Source organism: Hyperoodon ampullatus (assembly GCF_949752795.1).
Source record: "Hyperoodon ampullatus genome assembly, chromosome: 2".
NCBI lineage: Eukaryota > Metazoa > Chordata > Mammalia > Artiodactyla > Ziphiidae > Hyperoodon > Hyperoodon ampullatus.
Window position 1 is genome coordinate 31,685,247 of NC_136915.1, and position 21,722 is coordinate 31,706,968.

General features: G+C 48.0%; 2 protein-coding genes across 2 annotated transcripts in view; both read right to left on the minus strand.

Annotated features, from left to right (window-relative positions):
- INPP5B (inositol polyphosphate-5-phosphatase B) overlaps nucleotides 1–1,077 on the minus strand; it is a gene marked incomplete at its 5' end in the record, with an annotated part of 43,299 nt that extends 42,222 nt beyond the window's left edge. Inside the window, 2 exon segments of the mRNA XM_079696362.1 lie at nucleotides 550–644; nucleotides 1,021–1,077. Of these exon segments, the coding sequence (XP_079552488.1) occupies nucleotides 550–644; nucleotides 1,021–1,077 (152 nt within the window).
- A 10,067-nt stretch (nucleotides 1,078–11,144) lies between these two features.
- SF3A3 (splicing factor 3a subunit 3) overlaps nucleotides 11,145–21,722 on the minus strand; it is a gene marked incomplete at its 5' end in the record, with an annotated part of 28,803 nt that continues 18,225 nt past the window's right edge. Inside the window, 2 exons of the mRNA XM_079728448.1 lie at nucleotides 11,145–11,454; nucleotides 12,386–12,441. Coding sequence (XP_079584574.1) covers nucleotides 11,377–11,454; nucleotides 12,386–12,441 — 134 coding nt within the window. The 3' untranslated portion in view covers nucleotides 11,145–11,376. The remainder of the gene's footprint in view (nucleotides 11,455–12,385; nucleotides 12,442–21,722) is intronic.

Below are 21,722 nucleotides of genomic sequence, written 5' to 3' on the forward strand. Positions count from 1 at the left end.
GTGAGGGTGGTGGGTTCGAAAATGTCTGAGGCTCCTCCTTCCCAGCTCTGAGACCCTGAGGTTCACTTTCTGGCTATGAGACCGTTGATAAATATTAATTATTCTCTCTCTGCTTCTGTGTAATATGTGGGTATTACTAGCAACATTTATGGGGCCCTTTCTATGTGCTTCACAGCATTTTAAACACTTTACGTGTAGTAACTCATTTTAATCTTCAGTCCGGACACATCGAGGTTTGCTCAGGATGACGTGGCTCGGAAGTAACAAAGCCTGAATTTGAACCCAAGACAGTCAGGCCACAGGGCTCAAGATCTGGAGCAGTATGTTCAACCATCTTCTTGAGAAGTTTTCTCATCAAATTTTGAGGATTATACGAGCTAAGAATACACAGGGCTTGGCCTATAGTGGTCAAAAACTATTAATTATCATTATTACAATTATTCTAGAAGCCTCAGACTCTGCCCTAGAGGGCATGAAGTCCAGCTGGAGGGACAGTGGAGAATAATAAAACCCAGGGCCAGAGAGGCAAGGACTGAACCCGTCACTGACGCATGTTCCTGGCCACCATGTTCCGGCCGGTAGCGCACGAGTCCCAGGAGGCGGCTCTGCCTGCTCTCTCCCTCACACAGCGCTCCTTGCACCGCCTGCAGCTCAGGGTCAAGGCAAACCAAAAGGGAGCCGGGCCTCACCCAACCCAGCCCGCCCCACCTGCCCTGCCCTGCCCCGCCCCGCCCTCACCCACACAGATTCCCTCTGTGGTTTCACCTCTCCGACCTTTCCTCATGAAATGGGGAGAGTAACCCCCAACGTCACAGGGGGTGGGAGGGTAACTGAGTATTTAAAGCACTCGGCAGAGAGTCCAGGACTAACTGCTTAGTATGTACAGGTTTCCATCTCCCCCTGAAGGCACAGAGAGAGGGAGGCAAGCAGACAGACACGTAGACGCCTGCCATTCCACTTCCCAAGGCCAGGCAGGGCAGGCCCTGGGGCTGGGAGCTCAGCACTGGCAGGAAAGGATATGATGATGCAGTACTCCCCCTCAGCCAGGGTCTCCTGGATCGCCACAGACTGGTCCATGCTGGCCCCTGCTGAGCAGACACGCCCCGGGGGAGGGCAGATGGGAGCCCCTTAGGTCAACAAGTCACTCAGGAGGTTACGGAGCTGCCTGAGGGAGGGCTGGGGGCAGGGAGGAGGGGCTCTGTGCTGGGAGAAGGTGGAGGAGGCCCCATCCGCTCCCTCCTCCTCCCCCTCCCCCTTCCCCTGAGAATGGGCCTTTTAGTTTCTAGGGAGAGGGGCCATCCCTTTGCCCCTGGTGAGAGGTACAATTTGCTGAACCGCCCTTTGTCTTGAAGGGCATCCAGTCGCTTCTAAGTGGGGTCCAGTCTATTTGTTGGACGTGGGGTGCCTTGTCCCATTACTGGAGAGGAAGACAAGTCCTGTTGCTCCTGGGATGGGGCTCTGCCTTCCTTTTTGGGGAGCAGTATTAGTCCTGCTGGCACCTCTCTGGGCAGTGTCAGGGGTGTATCTGCACTATCTCTGGAAGGGAGCTCTCATCCTAAACAAGGACCCCAGTTCTGTCCCTTTTCCCCTGGAGATGGGAAAGTGTCCCGTTACTCCTTGGCCCTCCCCCAGCCCAGCAGGCCCCGTTGCGTCAGCCGAAGGCCGATGGTGTCCGGCTCTGACAGCATCAGGACAGGGGTCCCAGCCCTTAGCTTGCCCAGCCCCTCCTGCCCAGCCCCGCCCTGGTTTCCCTGCTCCGCACCTGCTCCCACACCCCTGCCATCGCCGCCTACCTCCTGAGCTGTCACCACTGCTGGGTGTGCCGAACACCGCGGCCCCGGGGCCCAGCCAGAGACTACATTTCCCAGAAGCCCCCACGCCACACGACGGTCAGCCAGCCTGCAAGTCCCAGCCTGCCCTCGCCAGTGCGGGGGTGGGGTGGGGGGGGGTCTTCCCTGCCCCCCGTTAACTCCTTAGGTCTTGGATTACCCTGGGCTGCCTATTCCGGAAAGCTTTTCCTAAGTACTTGCCCTCGGCTCACCCTCGGTCCTGGAAGTCATGGGGCCAGAGCTCCCCGCCCAGGACCTGGAAGGAAGATGGTCACTTTAAGGAAAAACACTTTCTCAGTTTCATCCTCAACTCCTCTCACTCCAGGCAGGCCAACACTGGCCTCTACTGGAAGCCTCCTCCCCAGCTAACTACCCCATCCTAGCTTAAAGAAGAACAACACTGTGAAGAACCACTACCCCATTTTCCAGGTGTAGAAACTGAGGCTCAGAGACATGAAGCAATTTGACCAAGGCCTCGCAGCTAGCAAAGTGGCAAAATTGGGCCTCAGCTGAAAGTGTGACTCCAACTTCTGTGCCATGGACACTGCCACATGCCTCCCTTTCCCCCCCTAAGCCTCAGCGCTGTGTGTGTGAGGTGTGTGTGACAGGAGCACCTGGTCCCGCCTGCCTCATGGGGCTGTTTGGGGATAAAGGATGAGAATGCACATTGTAAAGGGTGTGATCCTGTTCACATGCAGTACTGTGCTGAGGCTCTATCCTCTCTCCTCAGGGAGGAAAGAGTTCAGGGGAGGGGGCCACTCAGCTCTCAAGACAGCCTGAGGCTGTACTTTGTTGTTCTCCGGCCCCTTCCCCCGATTCACTGGCCACAGGCACCTGGGCAAGGTCTTCCTCCTTTGGGGCCTCGATTTCCCACCTAAGATAAGCAGGCTGCTCCAGATGGACAAAAAGGGCCAGCTCAGATCAGGGAGTCCAGGACCGGTCTCTCCCAGCCTATTGGCCATTTCACTAAGCTGTAAGCTCCCTGAGGACTGGCTGTATCTTTTCCTCATCACCCCAGGGTAGTTTCTGGCACACAGTTGACCCCGAGAACATGTTTATTGAATTAGTGAATTATCTTAATGAATACTCTTTCTCTCAAGCTTTGACACAAACTGAAGGGTAAATGCAGGGGAAGGAGTGAGCATGTGACTTCTAACCCATCCTCACTCCTTTTTCCCTAAGCTGAGAGTTGCTGCCTTAGTGACCAGTTCAAGTTTGTATACGCAAACCTCTTCCAGAAACAGACATCACCTTCTTCCCAATCTTCTTCTTTTCCTGGAAATATCCGCAGCATAAATGGAGCTCAAGTTTATTTGAATTTGGTTTCAAAGCTGTGTGGGGGATGACAAGAAAGGGGATTGATTTAGACCCTTAAAGATAAAGGGGGTGGTGGTCATTTCAGGAAAGCAGGGGAACCCCAATTCCAGCCCCCCTCTTTGTGTCAAAGTCTGGGGAGGATCTGGGAAAAGTAGATGGAACCGGGCATTTTTACAGATGAAGAAACTGTCCCTGCAGGACTTTGGGGTCCTCCTACTTGATGGGGGTCAGACAGGAGACTGTTCTGTTTTTCCAGACAAATCCCAGCCTCTCCTTGGGAATGGGGCTAAGGCCCTGCCCCCTTGGAGAGCATCATGTTCAGGCCTAGGCCCTGGGAGCCTCTAGCACAGAGTTGTGGACTTGATAAATCCCTTTTACTAAAGATACAGCTACAAAGGACTTCCCTGGTGGCACAATGGTTAAGAATCCGCCTGCCAATGCAGGGGACATGGGTTAGAGCCCTGGTCTGGGAAGATCCCACATGCCGCGGAGCAACTAAGCCCGTGCGCCACAACTACTGAGCCTGCGAGCCACAACTACTGAAGCCCGCGTGCCTAGAGCCCGTGCTCCACAACAAGAGAAGCCACTGCAATGAGAAGCCCGCGCACCGCAACGAAGAGTAGCCCCTGCTCGCCGCAACTAGAGAAAGCCCGTGCGCAGCAATGAAGGCCCAATGCAGCCAAAAATAAATAAATTAAAATAAATAAATTTATTTAAAAAAAAAAGATACAGCTACAGGAATCAGAGCTGGGGGTGGGCCTGGGGACTTGCAGGGCCTATGGGACCTTCCTGCCTGCCGCTCCCTGACTGCTGAGCGAAGGAACAGCAGCAGAGCGCCAGCCAGGGTCCAGGGCAGGCGGCTCCTGGTGGCCCCTGGTGCGGCCCCGTTGAAGTGGAGGTTCTCATCCAGCTGGAGGCAGCTGCCTGAGGCCAAGGCTCAGCAGCACTCGTGGTAGCAGGGCTGAGCCACAGCCCTGTGACACCTGGGCGTCCCTGTCATGCAGGCCTGGCTGTGCCCTGCAGTGTAGCCTGAGCTGGACCGTTTCAGCTGCAAGAAGAGATGAGACCGTTCATCCTCCCCTTGCCTTCGTCCCCCATTCACAGAGAAAAAAAATGTTAAGTTGGGTTGTGGGCTGGGCTGAACTTCCTTGGACCCCTCTCTCCACCCCCATGAGGCCAGCCAGCCAGTCTCCAGAGAACATACAGGGTGATCAGAAACAAGGGGGCATGTCACAGAGACTTGGAAGATTCCAGCCGCTGCCCTGGATTTCAGCCTAATGTGGAGCTAAGAGGGTCGAGCAGCCTGGCCCCCAGCAGGTCAAGCTCCAGCCTGATTCGGCTGCTGACCCTTTAGTCGAGTGGGGGAGAAGAGAGGCCTGCAGTTCTGAGGGAGGGCAGCACCCAACCTTGGAGCACAGCAGGGGCCCACCTCCCAGAAGTCCAAGCCCTCGGGGCACTCGGCCACAGATTTCTGCCTTGGCAGGAGATGTTCCCCTTGAAGAGAGAGCGAAGGGAAGGGTAAGGGGTGCCAAGCCCTGTGAGCTCCAGACAGAGGCGGGGCTGGAGCCCCATCCTGCCTGTCCCACTGGCCCCAGCCACCCTTCGCTGTCCATTCCTGCTTCCACTTCCCAGAGCAGGCAGATGTGGACAGACACTCATGTTTCTCTTGGGGGCTGGCAGGGTGGTGGTCACCAGTGGTGGAGTGGGAAGTGTCTTGTCCTCTGGGACGGTCAGGTGGCCTAGGCCTGGGAGCAGAGGAGGGCTGTCTGGGGAAGGGCTATGACACGTCTGCTGGGGGACAATTCCTCTGCAAAGCCCCAGGCCGCCCCCCAGGGGAGGGCATCTTGTGTGTGGACTTCACAACCTGAAACTCTCCCATCTCTGCCACCTGGAGACGCACAGGAACTTGCTCCGGCTTCCTTGGAGCTTGTGGGGAGGGGAGCACTGGCCCAGCTGGGCGGGGAAAGGTGGGGAGTCGGAAGGGGAAATCCAGAAGGGGTGGGGCACCGAGGAGGAGGGTAGACCTCAAAGCTAAGGGCCAGCCTGACAAGGTTTAGAGGTTGGGGTGTTGATAGAGGCTGGGGAGGTTGGGGAAAACAGCTCAGGTGTTGGGGGCCTGTCAGAGGATGGGCAAGGCTCAGGGCTGGGGACAGGTGGGGCGGGGCTCAGAACTTATGGGGCCAATGGGAGGAAGAGTCAGTGTGGAGGGCAACGGAGGAGGGGCTTGGAGTTGGAGGACCACGGAGGAGGGGTTCAGAGCTGCAGGCTAGGGGGACTGTCTCACCCGAGGCTGACTGGTTGAGCTCCAGGCAGAGTGGGCCGCCACTGCAGTGCTGCAGAGAGCAGGGTCCGGGGCTAGAGGCCTGCAGGTAAGGGCTGGGGCTGGTTTCATTTCTCCCCTCACAACTGAGGCTGCACCAGGCCATGTAGTGGGAAGCGTTGAGTTGGATCGGCTGGGTAAAGAGAGTGCCTGTGAGTCCAGGGGGATGGGGGGTGGCCAGCCAGTCCTGGGCCGTATCTCAACTCTCAGGGCAACCCAAACACCGACTCCTCTCTCTCCCGCTTCAGCACCTCCCTCCCAGCACCTTACTGGAGGTACCTGAATGTCACACCCCTTCCAACCCTGCAGCAGCCCCTCCTGGAAGCACCCTGCCTGGTCCCCCACAGCAGCCCTACCCCTGCACTCCCAGTAGTCCTCCCCTGCGCTGCACTCTGCTGGTTGGTTGAAAGGCTCTGCTTCCCGGTTTGCACGCCTCTCCGTAGCAGTGGAAGCTGTGGCACATCTGTGAGAGGTTTTGTTTGTTTGTTTGTTTGCAGTACGCGGGCCTCTCACTGTTGTGGCCTCTCCCGTTGCGGAGCACAGGCTCCGGACGCTCAGGCTCAGCAGCCATGGCTCACGGGCCCAGCCGCTCCGTGGCATGTGGGATCTACCCGGACCGGGGCACGCACTGGTGCCCTCTGCATCGGCAGGCGGACTCTCAACCACTGCGCCACCAGGGAAGCCCTGTGGGAGGGTTTGAACGCTGTGGCCCTCTTCCCCCAGGTGAAGGCATCCAGGAGGCTCTCTCCTCCTTCACAGACTGCTTTGCCGCTTACCTGGACAGGAGCGGGGGTCAACTGGCTTCTCACCAGGTTCTGGGCTACCAGTAGGACCTGCAGGAGGACTGGTGGGAGGAAAAGGAGAGAGGAGACCCCACTGCAGGAAGCAACCAGCTCAAGAGCCAAGGTTAAGGAAAGGTCATGCAGTGGTTAAGTAGAAGGGGCCATGACACAGGTGAAAAGAAGGGATAGCCTCAGGGCCCAGGAGTAGTCACAGGTTAGGGTTGGTCACAGGGACCAGGAAAGGCTGGGGTCCCTGGGCTTAGGACAGCTACTTCTGAGCAAAGCAGCCTGATGGCTACTATTGGTCACAGACATCTTCTGAGAGGTAGGCCAGGAGCCCGAGAGGGTGAGGGACTGGTTCTGGGCAGCCCAGGGGAGGGCTGCAAACAGAGATTCCCATTATTACACTATGCGAAGGAGTAAACTAAGGCCGGGAGCAGGGGGGTCAACTTGTATGGAATAAGGGGTCCCAGGGGCTGGGCTTTTGCTTCCTGCAAGTCATACTTTCAGAGTGACATTGAGGCCGGCACAAAGGGTCCTGCAGCCTGGTAATGGCCCCTCTGAGAGTAAATGTTGTTGTTGGCATGGCAACAGCAGCATCCCAGGCCCGAGGGGAGACAAAGCTGGAGCAGGTGCAGTGACAGGAAATAGACAGGAAATCCGGTGCCTCTGATGTGGCCTCATTTGCCTCTGACATGAGAAGGTGCTGGGGGTGGGGAGTGGCGGGTGATGGGCTTCCTCAGAACCCAGGGCAGGGAAATGCTGGGTCACAGAGGGGGTCAGAAGTCAGGGCTCCCCTTGTCCAGATCCTTCAGGGTTCAGACCCAACCGTGTTTCTAAATCAGAGCTGAGCTAAGGGCAGGAGGTACCTCTCAGACCCTGGATAGCTGGATGCCAGCTCTGGGTCCCCCAGGACAAAGGGATCAGATCTGTAAGGGTCTGCTAAGCCCAGGTTCAAGTTTTTCCATGTGAGGCAGAAAACTGCTGGAGATGGAAGAGGGGGCCCTTATTCCCATCTTCCCGCCCAACCCTGGGAGGCTGAGCACAACCCAGCCCCCAGATTTCCCAGGGCTAACGGCATGTTTCCTTGTCGCCAAGGGTTGGCCCTCCATCAGCACTTGGATCTCCCAGGTGATGGCTGCCAGGGTGATGTGACACAGAGGAGAGCCTGGACCCTGTCTGGGCTGGGCCCCTTCTGGCCATGGTCTTTAATGCATGAGTGGGGCTGAGCTCAGAATCCTGGGTGCAGAGGTGAGGTAGGGTAGGACCCCTTGGCAATAGAGGCCACTTCTCTCTCCACCTTCACCCCTCCTTACCACCAGAAGCCTCAGCCCCTCCACTGCTCCCTCCCCTCCAACGCTACACCCAAGAAGTGTTCTCATCCAGTTAACACCTCTCAAGGGGACTTCAGTCTCCAAAGGCAAATAGGTCAAGAGGGGGGCCCAAAGGTTCTCCCCAGCCCCTGTGCCCTTGTGAAAGGAAGGACCCAAGCCTCCCACACAGCCCTTTTCCCACTTCCTGGTTGGGACAGCTGAGGCTGGAGGGACAGCTCAGGAGTGTGAGGGAAGCAGACAATCAGCCAGATCAGAAAGCGGGGCGAAGCTTAGATGGTTACTTGGTAGTCTGTGTTAGTTCTGGCTTCTTGCCCATCTCCTTTAGTCTGTGCATGTCTCCATAAATAGAACACTCCCAGTATTCCCTGAGCCCCACCCCATCCCAGCTGCAGACCTACCTGCGCACCTGAAGGTGTGGAGGGCAACCAGCGTGTGTGCCTGAGTCAGGGAGGCTGCAAGCGCAGCCCCTCCTCCCCTCCAGTCATCTGTTAGCTCTGGCAGTTCCCTCTGCCGCTGCTGCCACCGGGGACACAGGCAAAAGAAGGAAGCACAGCTGATGTCCAGACTGAAGCCAAAGGGAGAAAGTAAAGTCAACTGGCAGATAGAAGGACCCCACTGGAACGTGTCTTATCTGTGTAGATGAGAAACCCGGCAGGTGGAGCAGGCTCTCAGAAGAGATGAGAGGGATGGGAGGCCAGGGTCCTCCCAGGGCCCACCTGCAACGGGAGAACTCTGTCTGTCTGATAGTGGAAAGGGGAGTGGGTGGGGAGAGGTCACAGGCCCATTCCTACCAAGAGAACTTAGAGACGAGGCTGCCAGCAGGCAGGATGGAAGGATGAAGGGAGAGGTAGTTATCATCCAAGGACAAAAAAATGTAAAAACAATGCAGAGGGAAGACAAAAACCTCACCTTTGTCTGAGCCTCACTTCCCAACACATGGGTTACTTTTAGGGTGCTCCCTTTGTAGAGCCTTCCAGCACAAGCTGACCCAGCGAGGGGAACAGAAGGGAAGTGGAGGAAAGGGATGACAGTTGAGGCTGGACACAGATTTACTGGCTTTCCTCTCAGAGGTAGGGAGTGAGGAGACTCTCGCTTCTGGAAGGTTCATCCCGAGATCAGCCTCTGGGTTCAGCAGGGCCAATCTGGGGGTCAAGCCCAGATTCTTGCCTGGGCTGGGAGGGGCAGGCAGAGTCCTGCAGTTGCTCTGATGGAGCAGCTTTCCTCCTTGAAAAGTGAGCTGAATCATGTTCCTGGCAGGCAGTGCCCTGGCAGAGGTTCAGACTCCAGGTCTAAAGGAGAGATTCTCATAAGACTCAGGAACCAAGGATGCACTTCTGGGGATTCATGAGCCCCTGAAATTGTGTGCAAGAATGTACATGCAGGGACTTCCCTGGCAGTCCAGTGGTTAACACTCCCCGCTTCCACTGCAGTGGTCGCAAGTTTGATACCTGGTGGGGAAACTAAGATCCCGCATGCCATGCAGCACTGCCAAAAAAAAAAAAAAAAAAAAAAAAGTATATGCATGCATACTTTTCTAAGGAGAAAGTCCACAGTTATCTTTGTATTTCCAAAGTAAAAAAGATTTAGAACTACTGATCTAAACCCAGGAAGAGCACCACTCTGCTCTCCGTAGCCTAGTCAGGGGGCTCAGCTCTAATCCTGTTCTTCTTATAGCAGACCCCTGAAGGCGAGACTTCAGGGAGTCACCTCTGGGGAGAACCACTGCTTATTTATTTATTTATTTATTTATATAAATTATTTTGGCTGTGCCAGGTCTTAGTTGCGGCATGCGGACTTCTTAGTTGCGGCATGTGGGATCTAGTTCCCTGACCAGGGATCAAACCCGGGCCCCCTGCATTGGGAGCAGGGAGTCTTACCCACTGGACCACCAGGGAAGTCCCGAGACCCACTTCTGACTGATGCCAAGTTTGCTGGCACCTCCCGAGTAACTCTGTGCCCCTCAGTGCTTGGTGGAGCTGGCCACACGACTCTTCCAGCTGGCCCAGGTGTTACTGCACCTCCTTACCTCTGGGTCTGCTCCCACCATCTCACATCCACTTAATTCCCAAGATTTGCAAACCTAGCTGTGCCTGGCACATGGAAGGCACTAAAAAATATTTGGATGAATGTAACAAATGAACAAAAGGAGTCTCTGCACCCCACCCCCCACCCCCACCCAGGGGCTTGTTTCCTCCCAGGCACCTCTGGCTCAGTTCACAGGATGACTAGTTATCTGGGCAAGGATGACGGCAGGACTCCACAGAACCTGCTCCCACCGCCCCTCCGCACTGTAAAGAAAAAAAACGGGCTCTTGGAATGCTCCATTGATTGACCTTGCCGTCCCAGGTACCCGCTCCTCAAGAGGGGGCTCAGAGGAATGTGACGGTGGGAAAGCATCCGGTGTGTCCCTGGGGAGGCCTGATGCTGCTACTGCCCCAGCTGGAAGGCTGGAGAGACATCCCCTCCCATGTTTACCATTTCCCAGGCTTTAACTCTCTTCTCAAATGGCAATGTCTCCTTGCACTTTGGGCCTATTTTCAGTTATCAACGTTTTCAGTTGGCTCAATTAGGTTTTATTATCCACTCGCTCTGCTTTAGAAACTCAGGCTCTGGAGAGGTTGTCCAACTGGGGTTTTAAGCAACTGGAGAAGCCAAAAGTACAAACGAACATGTGAGGAGTTGCCCAAGGGATGGGCTGAACCAGTAAGGAAAATCCCAACCTGGTGGTGAAACCCTACTCATGGAGATAACCAGGGCAATAGACGAGTGTGAGCGAGAGGCCAGCTCTGGAGCTGGGATCTTTCCAAGCAGACATATAAGTAGATATATTACAAACAAACTGAAGGTCTGGGTGCTGAGGGGCAAAGGGGGCCTCTAGGGAATCCTGTTCTGGACCCGGCCCTGGCCTTCAGATGACTGTGCTGAGGGCAGATCAGGGCCCCCCGGCTCCCCTAGTCCTTTCCCTTTGGGATACCAGATTCAGATCCTGAAGCAGCTGCTCAACTCCACCCAAATCTTGGCTATCTGGGCTTGGAGAACACAAGAATATTAGCCACTTCTCAGTCAAGTGAGGATCCCATAGAAGACAAACGTAGACCAAGGACTCTTGTTCTGAAGTAGCAAGCAGGTGAAGTCACTGCTGGCCTTAGTTTCACTGTGTGCCAGGCTGCTGAGGCTTAGAGAAGGGGCAGGGCTGCAGGCCCATTCCAAAATAGCCCAGGTCCTCCCTTTATGCAAATAAAAAGGCAACCTTGGTGCCACAACTTTGTCCTTAGCAGAGGTCCTGGCTCACCCTCCCCATCTTTCCTGAGTACAGTATGTGCACGAATGGCTGACTCAGCTAAGGGCAGGGCTTATCCTGGGGTGATGCTCATTTGGGGAAGTGGCAGCAAATGGGGGTGGGGAATGAGGCTAAGTCAGAATTACCCAGCCTAATATATGTAACATAACAGGCGCTCATTAGACTTCAGTTGCTACTGAAGTTCGTGAGAAAGAGGTAGGGAGGTGTTGAGAACTAGAGGACTGAATTAGTACATAATCCTGGGCTTCAGAACAAGACACGTTCAGAACAAGGGCTGGTTTTATTTTCCAACAGAATCTTTTTTAATATAAAACAAAGATAAAACACACCTCAACCCTGCAATATGCCAGCATGCCTTGCTTCTACAAGATGCATGCTAGTCCGTAAGACTAAGTAGCAAAGAGTCTTTAGGAGCACTTGGCTGGGAGAAATAGAAAAAGCAGATCTTAGGGAAGACTGGGCTAGCCCCACAGCTGAGATACATCCCTGAACACTAGAGCAGTCCTTGTCTTTTCAGATCCTCGTATGTCTTCTTATTCACAACATTCCCACTGGAGTCTTCATACTCTTCCTGAAAGGGAAGAGGAACACCATTAGCTACACCTCCTGGGAGAAATGTTTGGAGCCAACCTCTGGATACCTGAGCTCACTCTGGCCTGATTCCATGCCATTCGTCTAAGACAGCCTTTCTCAACTGGGGTTCTGCTCTATTGCTCACAGCATCTATTAGACATCTAGGATGGTACCAATTATGACCGATCCTTGTGGATGTCTGAGAAAATAGTTCATTCAAATCACTGTGTTTAAGACGAGGAACCCTGGTTGAGAAAGGCTCACTTAAGACATGGTTTTCAAATGGTTCCCAAGAATCCTGGGTTTCCGCCTAAGAGACCACTACAGGGGATGAAAGGCCAAGAAGGCTGAGCTTCTCCACATCCAGAGCAGTTCTGCTTTTTTCTATTTTATTTATTGGAGTTCTACATTACTGTCTGAAAAAGGCTTTGCTGCTAAAAAAAGGAACACTGAAAACCACTGACCTAAAAGAGAAGCAGCAGCTACCATACCTCACGTACACATCATTCCTCATCTCTGAAATCTGCTGCTCAGGATGACTATCTCAAGACCAACAAGGATACCTCCCCACCACATGAGAAGATCATCTCTCATCAGATGCTCTCCTCAAAGGATATCTAATGTATGACATGGAGCCTCAACTTCTTAGCTTATGAATCCTCACGGCAGGACAAGACACAGGGCACTCCTGCTTGCCACTTCAAAATTTCAGTGGGAGGATATAACCTGTCTTAAGACACAGATTTAAAGTCTGACACATTTAATTTAATATCACAAATGAATTAGGCTTACAAGTCAAGAGCCAATTATAGACATTGTCACATTACACTTGCTACTGCAGTGAACCAGGGACCATCTCCTACCTCCCTTCTACATGGTGAGGGAGCTCTGTCTCTTGATGCTGCCCCCGATGCCATGTGAGCACTCACCTCGGTGTCAGGCTGCCATCGTTCCGATGCCTTCTGCAGTTTCAGCTTGGCCCACACTGCAGGACGAGAAAGGATCAGCAATCAGACTCCACTGGGTACAAGGTGTTACAACACATCCCTCATTAGGATCCCCCTGAGTGCCTGACCTTGAGACTTCTATCTGCCCCAAACTGGAATTTTGGGTCTGGATCGCCTGTGGACAAACCCCTTTCATTGCAAAATTTACCGTAAGGTTTCTTTGCTGCAAAATAAAAGTTGGATCAAATCTAACCAAAGACCTCTTAGAATTGAGAACTGATCATCTCAAAGGAAAAAGCTAATGTGGTACAACATATAGGAATTATTGGAAAAAGTGACCTTATTGTATTAAAGTTCATAATAGAAGAGATTGAGAACACTAGACATTGTCAAATATGTCTATTTAAAGTCTGGTGCATATATTTCAAAAACTTTAGAGGAAAAAAAAAGTGAAATATCATGGCCAAAGAGTCTGAAAGATAAGATGGCTCAACAAGCACTGAAGACATTAAAACGAGAATTCTGACAGTTCAATAACTAATTATTCCAATGATCATGAAAAGGGGAAGACATCTACAGACACCACCATAGCTTCAGAGGGAGGGGATCAAACACGTACAAAGACAGGACAGATAACAAAGCTAGGGAAAGAACAACTTAAACCTGTAAGAATGGTGTCAGGAAGGTGCACCCTTAGAACAAAGAGCTATGTGGAGCAGATGGGACAGGTCTGCTGCTACAGAGATAAAGATGATAAAATATTAACAGATTACAGTGAAAAGGAACAATTACTTGATTCTTATATGCTTTCACATTTCCCATCAAGTAGAACAATCTCTAAACTTGACAAGATTACCACATTTTTTTTTTTTTTAATTTTTTTTTGCGGTACGCGGGCCTCTCACTGTTGTGGCCTCTCCCGTTGTGGAGCACAGGCTCCGGACGCGCAGGCTCAGCGGCCATGGCTCACGGGCCCAGCCACTCCGCGGCATGTGGGATCTTCCCTGACCGGGGCACGAACCCGCGTCCCCTGCATCGGCAGGCGGACTCTCAACCACTGCGCCACCAAGGAAGCCCAAGATTACCACACTTTTAAAAAAAATTTTTGGCCATACCGCACGGCATGCGGGATCTTAGTTCCCGGGATCGAACCCATACCCTCCGCATTGGAAGGCAGAGTCTTAACCACTGGACCACTAGGGAATTAATAAACTTGATTAGAAGGTATATCCGATAGAGGAAGTTGAAGTCTAAAATGGGTAAAGAAATAGTAAATGAGACAACATATAAGAAAGTGCTTAGCTCTGTGCCTGGTGTACAGGCACTCAACTAATCATCTTTTCCTTCCTTGCTAATTGCTTTAAATTAGCTGAAGTCTTCAGGCCCAGATAACATGCACATTACAAAGGAATGGAGAATTTACCACGTGCCAGGGCAGGGCCTTACCATATTCTTTGTCCAGGCCATTCAGGAATCTAACCCAGAGTGGTTCTAAAATACCAGATATCAGAAAAGCTGTCATGATTTTCTTTTTTTTTAAGACACAGTGTGGGCCATCTCAGAAGGTGAGAGGCCCCAAAATATGGGGTGGTTAGTTTCATTTTTTAATAAATTTATTTATTTTATTTATTTATTTTTGGCTGTGTTGGGCCTTCGTTGCTGCGCGCAGGCTTTTTCTAGTTGTGGCAAGCGGGGGCTACTCTCCGTTGCAGTGCGCAGGCTTCTCATTGCAGTGGCTTCTCTCGTTGTGGAACATGGGCTCTAGGCACGCAGGCTCAGTAGTTGTGGCTCATGGGCTCTAGAGCACAGGCTCAGTAGTTGTGGTGCACAGGCTTAGTTGCTCTGCAGCATGTGGGATCTTCCCAGACCAGAGATCGAACCTGTGTCCCCTGCATTGGCAGGCGGATTCTCAACCACGTGCCACCAGGGAAGCCCCTGTCATGATTTTCTTAAAGAAAAAAGTGGATGTAGGAAACTGGAGCAGTGAGGGAGATGTCACTCTTCAGAGGAATCTGAAAACAATTAGAAAAAAATGGAACCACCTCTGGGCGCCAGCGTGGGTTCACTAAGAATAAGTGAGGCAAATTAATTTGAATTTCCTATTTTTGATGGGATAGTGCTGACCCGATAAAAGGTACAGACACAGGATATCATGATTTTAGCAAAGTGATTGCTCTCATAGGCAATGTCCTTAGAGTTCATGAAAACATTGTAACTCTCATGATACTGCCATAAACAAGATGGTGTATTTGAACCTGATGCTATTAGTTTATTAGTTTAGTGGACTTATACCTAGTGAATATTGGTCATTTGTGACCAACCACCTAAATGGGGAATCTCTGGTGGCAATTCCATAGGGCTCTTTCTTAGCTGTCTTTTGTTCACCTTTAAAAAAATCGTAAGTCTGGAACAATGGAATGATTAAAATAATAAATTTATAAGTGAAATCCTTCATTTAAGTAAAAAAAACAATAAAAACCTACTGTAACTTAAATGACAGTACTGAATCTCTCCCTCCTGGCTAAAAGCACCAAAAGGAAAACTTCAACAGAATGATCTAAAACAAAGACAAGTAAATCCAGTGTGACAGCTGTGTCAAGGGTTACTTCCTTGCCCACTCCCATCAGGGAACACATCTTCCCCAGGTGTTCTGGAAGGAGCAGTCCTGGTCTAACAAGTAGCTATTTTTGCTGCCGGCTACTGAAAAGACAGCTGACTGGACTACAGATGTCACCTGACCCAGCTGCGCCTACCTATTGTCCTTCCCAGATATTAGAAATTGGGACACACTGAGAGACTGAGCTGGATGATGGCAGGCTCTGAAAACTGAAAAAGGTCATACAGGGCAAGGGCTAGAGTTGTCTTTATTGTGAGTTAAGGCTTAAAGAGAAGACACAAGGAAGTGGAGAAGGCATACATATAGAGAGAAGCACAGCTGGATAAGCATATACTTGCTAACAGGATGGAGGGCATGGAGTTAGGTTTTAATGGGTTCTCTTCCTCATAACCAAAAATCCTTAAGATGTCTAGTTTTGATGCTTTCAAAAAACCCCAAACCCAAAAACCACACACAAATTCCAGGTTTAATAAAAAATAATTATTCTACCGATAGGAAAAGAAGAAAAATTGCAGAAACTCTACAGAATAGAATTAACTTTGATTTCATAATTAATTGGCACCTACTATTAGTGAGACACCTGAGATAAAGTCTGTCATGATCTTGTGGGAGTCAAGATATATACAACCATCTATCTGTTACTGAAAGTCCAAAAGGAAGACAGAGAGTTAATCTAAGATACTTAAAGGGAGGAATAATCCCTGGGAAAAAAAAGGGAGGGGGAAGGTGATGATAAATTTGTAATAAACCTATAAATGATCTATTGCGGGGGGATGAAAAGAGAAAGTGATATGGAGATAGAAGTGAAACTACAAATGCTATGTAGAGAACCTACAAATATTAGAACCTACAAATATTCAAGAGAAGTCATGATGGGTGGAAATGATACAATAAATCAAAGAAGTGGTAATAATAATAATATGCATATAAGAGAAATTGATAAACCTAGACACCTGAATAAGGAAATAAATATTGAAAACAATATGGATAATGGAAAAATCATGAACCTTCCAATAATATTCTGGAAAAAAATTTAAGTTTTCTAAAAATCTTTGTATGGCTAAAGAGAAAATGCATGAAGTTTTTTTTAGAATACCCCTTAATGATCAACTCAAAAACATCTACTTGATAAGGGTGATTTTAAGAAGGCAGGATAGCACTGTGGAAAGAGAAGAGACCGCTGTAGAACAGACATGGGTTTGCTCCATGGCTTTCTTCCACTTACACGCTATGTGACTTTGAAAAACTTACCTCATTTTCCTCTTCTGGAAAATGTGAGAGACCTCCTACCTCACTGGTTGTTCTGAAGATTAAACGAGTGTAAAAATCTCCTATTTACCTGGCATACACCAGGCACCTGGTAAATGGTAGCTAGTAATAGTAAGATTAAACTCCAAATGAAAAGATAAAGGTGACTTTGGATCTCACGCCTCAGACTCTGCAGAGGAGCCCACAAGTAAAGCTGATAATGATGGCAGCTTATGCTTCTGGTCAGACAGGTGTAGCACTTGACCTGCATTATCTCATTTAAACTTTGAGACAACTCTCTGAAGTAGATATATCAATATTATTACCACCTACATTTGATGGATAAGGAACTAAAAGACCTAACTTGTCCTGTGTCCCATAGCCAGTAAGTAAGCGGTGGAGCCATGATTTGGACCCTAACCAGTGGCCTCTTCAGAGTCTGCACACTTAACCACCACATGAAACTATATTAGGAATGTGGTTTTGAGCCAACTTTACCCTTGAAGCAGAACATATGAAAACATATAAAACTTGACAGAATCCATCAACCAAGTCCTAGGGAAAAAGATCATGACAAGACATAATGGAAGTAAAACCTACCATGCATAAAATAAATAAGTTACAAGGATATAGCACAGGGAATAGAGCCCATATTTTATAATAACTATAAATGCAGTGTGATATTTAAAAATACTGTATCACTATACTGTACACGTGAAACATATAATGTTGTAAATCAACTATACTTCAATTAAAAAAAAGTGAAATAAAAGAGATAATGGGAATCTGAAAGCAGAAAAAACACTTTTTATAAACAAGGTGATAAGGATATTGATAGATATGAGATTAAAGACATAATGTCTCCAGAATCATTATGAGAGTAAGAAGTATAGAATTTACACTGCTTCAGGCCATCCAGATATAATCACCTCCTATAAATAACTCAACTAATAATACATATTAATAATAATAGAAATTTGTAGTAGAAAGAAACTATTAGACGAAACATTAAAAGACTTCCCTGGTGGCACAGTGGTTAAGAATTCACCTGCCAATGCAGAGGACACAGGTTCAATCCCTGGTCTGGGAAGATCCCACATGCCGTGGAGCAACTAAGCCCATGCGCCACAACTACTGAGCCTGCACGCCACAACTACTGAAGCCCGCGCACCCTAGAGCCTGTGCACCACAAAAAGAGAAGCCACCGCACCGCAGCGAAGAGTAGCCCCTCCTCGCTGCAACTAGAGAAAGCCCGCATGCAGCAATGAAGACCCAACACAGCCAAAAAAAAAAAAAAAAAAAACATTAAAAGTTAGAAATGTTAGAAAACTACCTGTCTCAAAGAAATAGATTCAAGTCTACTATATAATCTATGTAAGTGAGAAATCTAACAAGATAACCTTTCCAGCAAAGGAGTTAAATATAAATAGATCAATTAATACACTGAGTGTAAAGCACTTAATATCCCTATACAAGGATGAGCGTTGATGACTGGGGTAAAAAAGAGCCCACATTCGCTGCCAAAATCTTAATAACTGGGGAAATGGTCTAAGTCTATTACAATAGAACAAACAAACTATCAGGTAATGGGAATTTCAAAAAGAATATGGGAGTGATCAATAAGGTTACAGTGCAATATTGAGTTTATATGGCTCAAATAACACAAATTAAAATATACACAAAACTGGCAGAAATGCAAGAGACAAAGCTTAATTACAACTGGAAATGTAAACATGTCTTTATCAGAATTCAAAACAAATAGATATAAGTATGAAATTAAAAACCTGAAAACTGCAGGAAAATTAAACAGCCTACAGGTGGAGAGACATACTTCCTTTCAGGTATACATAAATCTTTAACAAATCACTGACTATATACTTGGACACAAAGATAAAATACATTCTAAAGGCAGAAATTCTGTAACTTACTGCATGGACCAAGAAAAATAGAAATAAATGAAACAGAATGAAAAAACCAGTGCTTTTAAAAATAATTACTGAATTATTCTTTAAAACTCAGAAACAACCTCTTTAATAAACAAAGCTCTAAATATAACATATCAATAATGGATATTTCCAATGGATTCCTAACAGAATGATGTCTAGTTCTAAATGCCTGTATTAGAAAGAATAAAGAACAAAAACAAGGGGCTTCCCTGGTGGCGCAGTGGTTGGGAGTCCGCCTGCCAATGCAGGGGACACGGGTTCGTGCCCCGGTCAGGGAAGATCCCACATGCCGCGGAGTGGCTGGGCCAGTGAGCCATGGCCGCTGAGCCTGCACGTCCAGAGCCTGTGCTCCACAACGGGAGAGGCCACAGCAGTGAGAGGCCCGCGTACCGCAAAAAAAAAAAAAAAAAAAGAACAAAAACAAGAAAGTTCTTGACTAACCAAAGCAATCTTGAGAAATAAAAATAGTGCTAGAGGTATCACACTCCCTGACTTCCAACTATACTACAAAGCTACAGTAATCAAAACAGTATGGTAGTGGCACAAAAACAGAACCCTAGATCAATGGAACAGAATAGAGAGCCCAAAACAAACCCACACACTTATGGTCAATTAACCTATGACAAAAGAGGCAAGGATACACAGTGGGGAAAAGATAGTCCCTTCAATAAGTGGTGCTGGGGGACTTCCCTGGTGGTCCATTGGCTAAGACTCCACACTCCCAATGCAGGGGGCCCGGGTTCGATACTTGGTCAGGGAACTAGATCCCACATGCTGCAATTAAGAGTTCGAATTCTGCAACTAAAGATCCCACATGCCTCAATGAAGACCTGGTGCAGCCAAATAAATAAATAAATATATTTTTTTAAAAAGCGGTGCTAGGAAAACTGGACAGCTACATGTAAAAGAATGAAATGAGAACATTTTCTCACATCACATACAAAAATAAACTCAAAATGGATTAAAGACCTAAATGTAAGACCAGAAACCATAAAACTCATAAAAGAAAACATACACAAAACACTCTATGATATAAGTTGTAGCAATATTTTTTTTGATCTGTCTCCTAAGGCAAAGGAAATAAAAGCAAAATAAATTAAACTTAAAAGCTTTTGCACAGCAAAGGGAAACCATTAACAAAATGAAAAGACAACCTACTGAATGGGAGAAAATATTTGCAAATGATATGACTGATAAGGGATTAATATTCAAAATATGTAAACAGCTCATACAACTCAACAGCAAAAAAACAAACAATCTGATTAAAAAATGGGCAGAAGATCTGAATAGACATTTTTCCAAAGAAGACATACAGATGGCTAACAGGCACATGAAAAGATACTTAACATCACTGATCATCAGAGAAATGCAAATCAAAACCACAATGAAACATCACACCTGTCAGGATAGCTGTGATCAAAAAGACTACAGATAACAAATGTTCACAAGGATATGGAAAAAGGGAACCCTTATACTGTTAGTGGGAATGTAAATTGGTGCAGCCACTATGGAAGACAGTATGGAGGGTCCTCAAAAAACTAAAAACAGAAGTACCGCATGATCCAGCAATTCCATTCCTAGGTATATATCAGAAGAAAACAAAAATACTAATTCAAAAAGATACATGCACTCCCAACATTCATAGCAGCATTATTTACAATAGACAAGATATGGAAGCAACCTAAGTATCCATCAACAAATGAATGAATAAAGAAGACGTGGTGTATATATACAATGGAATACTACTCAGCCATAAAAAAAGAATGAAATTTTGCCATGTGCAACAACATGGATGGACCTGGAGGGCATTATGCTTAGTGAAATAAGTGAGACAGAGAAAGACAAGTACTGTATGTTATCACTTACATGTGGAATCTAAAAAATAAAACAAACAAATGAAGATACTAAAACAAACAGATTCACAGATATTGAGAACTAGTGGTTACCAGTGGGGAGAGGCAAGGGTGGGGGAGGCAAGATAAGGATAGGGAATTTGAGGTACAAACTACAATGTATAAAATAAATAAGCTACAAGGACATATTGTACAACACAGAGAATATAGCCAATATTTTATAACTTTTTTTTTTTTTTCACAGCTTGTGGGATCTTAGTTCCCCGAACATGGACCAAAGCCGGGCCCTCGGCAGTGAAAGCATGGAGCCCTAACCAGTGCACCACCAGGGAATTCCCCAATATTTTATAACTTTAAATGGAGGATAATCTATAAAAATTTTGAGTGACTATGTTATTCATCTGAAACTAATATCAACTATACCTCGAAAAAAAAGTAAGTTCTTGATTATAGACTTAAAAAAAAGCACAGGGGCTTCCCTGGTGGCGCAGTGGTTGAGAGTCCACCTGCCAATGCAGGGGACACGGGTTCGTGTCCCGGTCCGAGAGGATCCCACATGCTGCAGAGCAGCTGGGCCCGTGAGCCATGGCCACTGAGGCTGCGCGTCCGGAGCCTGTGCTCCGCAACGGGAGGGGCCACAACAGTGAGAGGCCCGCGTACCGCAAAAAAAAAAAAAAAAAAAAAAGCACAAAGAAACAAGATTGAAGAAAATAATTACAAAAACAAAATAGTAATGGGGTGGTGGTGGTGGGATGAATTGGGAGATTGGGATTGACATATGTACACTAATATGTATAAAATAGATAACTAATAAGAACCTGCTGTATAAAAAAATAAATAAAATTCAAGTCAAAAAAAAGAGGAAACAGTAAAACTCAGAATAAAAATATTGAGTTTCCTACTTTAAAAATATTGAGTTTCAAAAAAAAAATATTGAGTTTCATAATAAATCAAGGAATTGTATTGGCTATTAACTAAAGAATCTTCTCAGAGTGGTCCCCTTGTATGAAGAAGTAATCTCTATTTAAAGTTTCAAATGACAGAAGAGAATGTAGCATGCAATCCCATTGATTTTATGACAAAAATATGGCTTTGATCACTAAATCTGACAAGTGTCTGAAAGGAAAACAAAAAGCACATGTTTTATTTATGAAAGTAAAAACAAAACTTCTAAAAAGAATCCTCACAGGGTAAGTAACTGCATTAGGGAGTTCCCTGGTGGTCCAGTGGTTAAGAACCCACCTTCCAATGCAGGGGACGTGGGTTTGATCCCTGGTTGGGAAACTAAGATCCCACATGCTGCGGGGCAACTAAGCCCACACACTCTAGAGCCCACACGCCACAACTATTGAGCCCGCGTGCCGCAACTAAGACCCAATGCATCTAAATAAATAAAGAAAGAAAGAATGGGCACAAGTCTAATACAAATACTTCACTAAAGAAGATGCACAGGGCTTCCCTGGTGGCACAGTGGTTGAGAATCTGCCTGCCAATGGAGGGGACATGGGTTCAAGCCCTGGTCTGGGAAGATCCCACATGCCACGGAGCAACTAGGCCCGTGAGCCACAACTACTGAGCCTGCGCGTTTGGAGCCTGTGCTCCGCAGCAAGAGAGGCCGCAATAGTGAGAGGCCCGCGCACCGCGATGAACAGTGG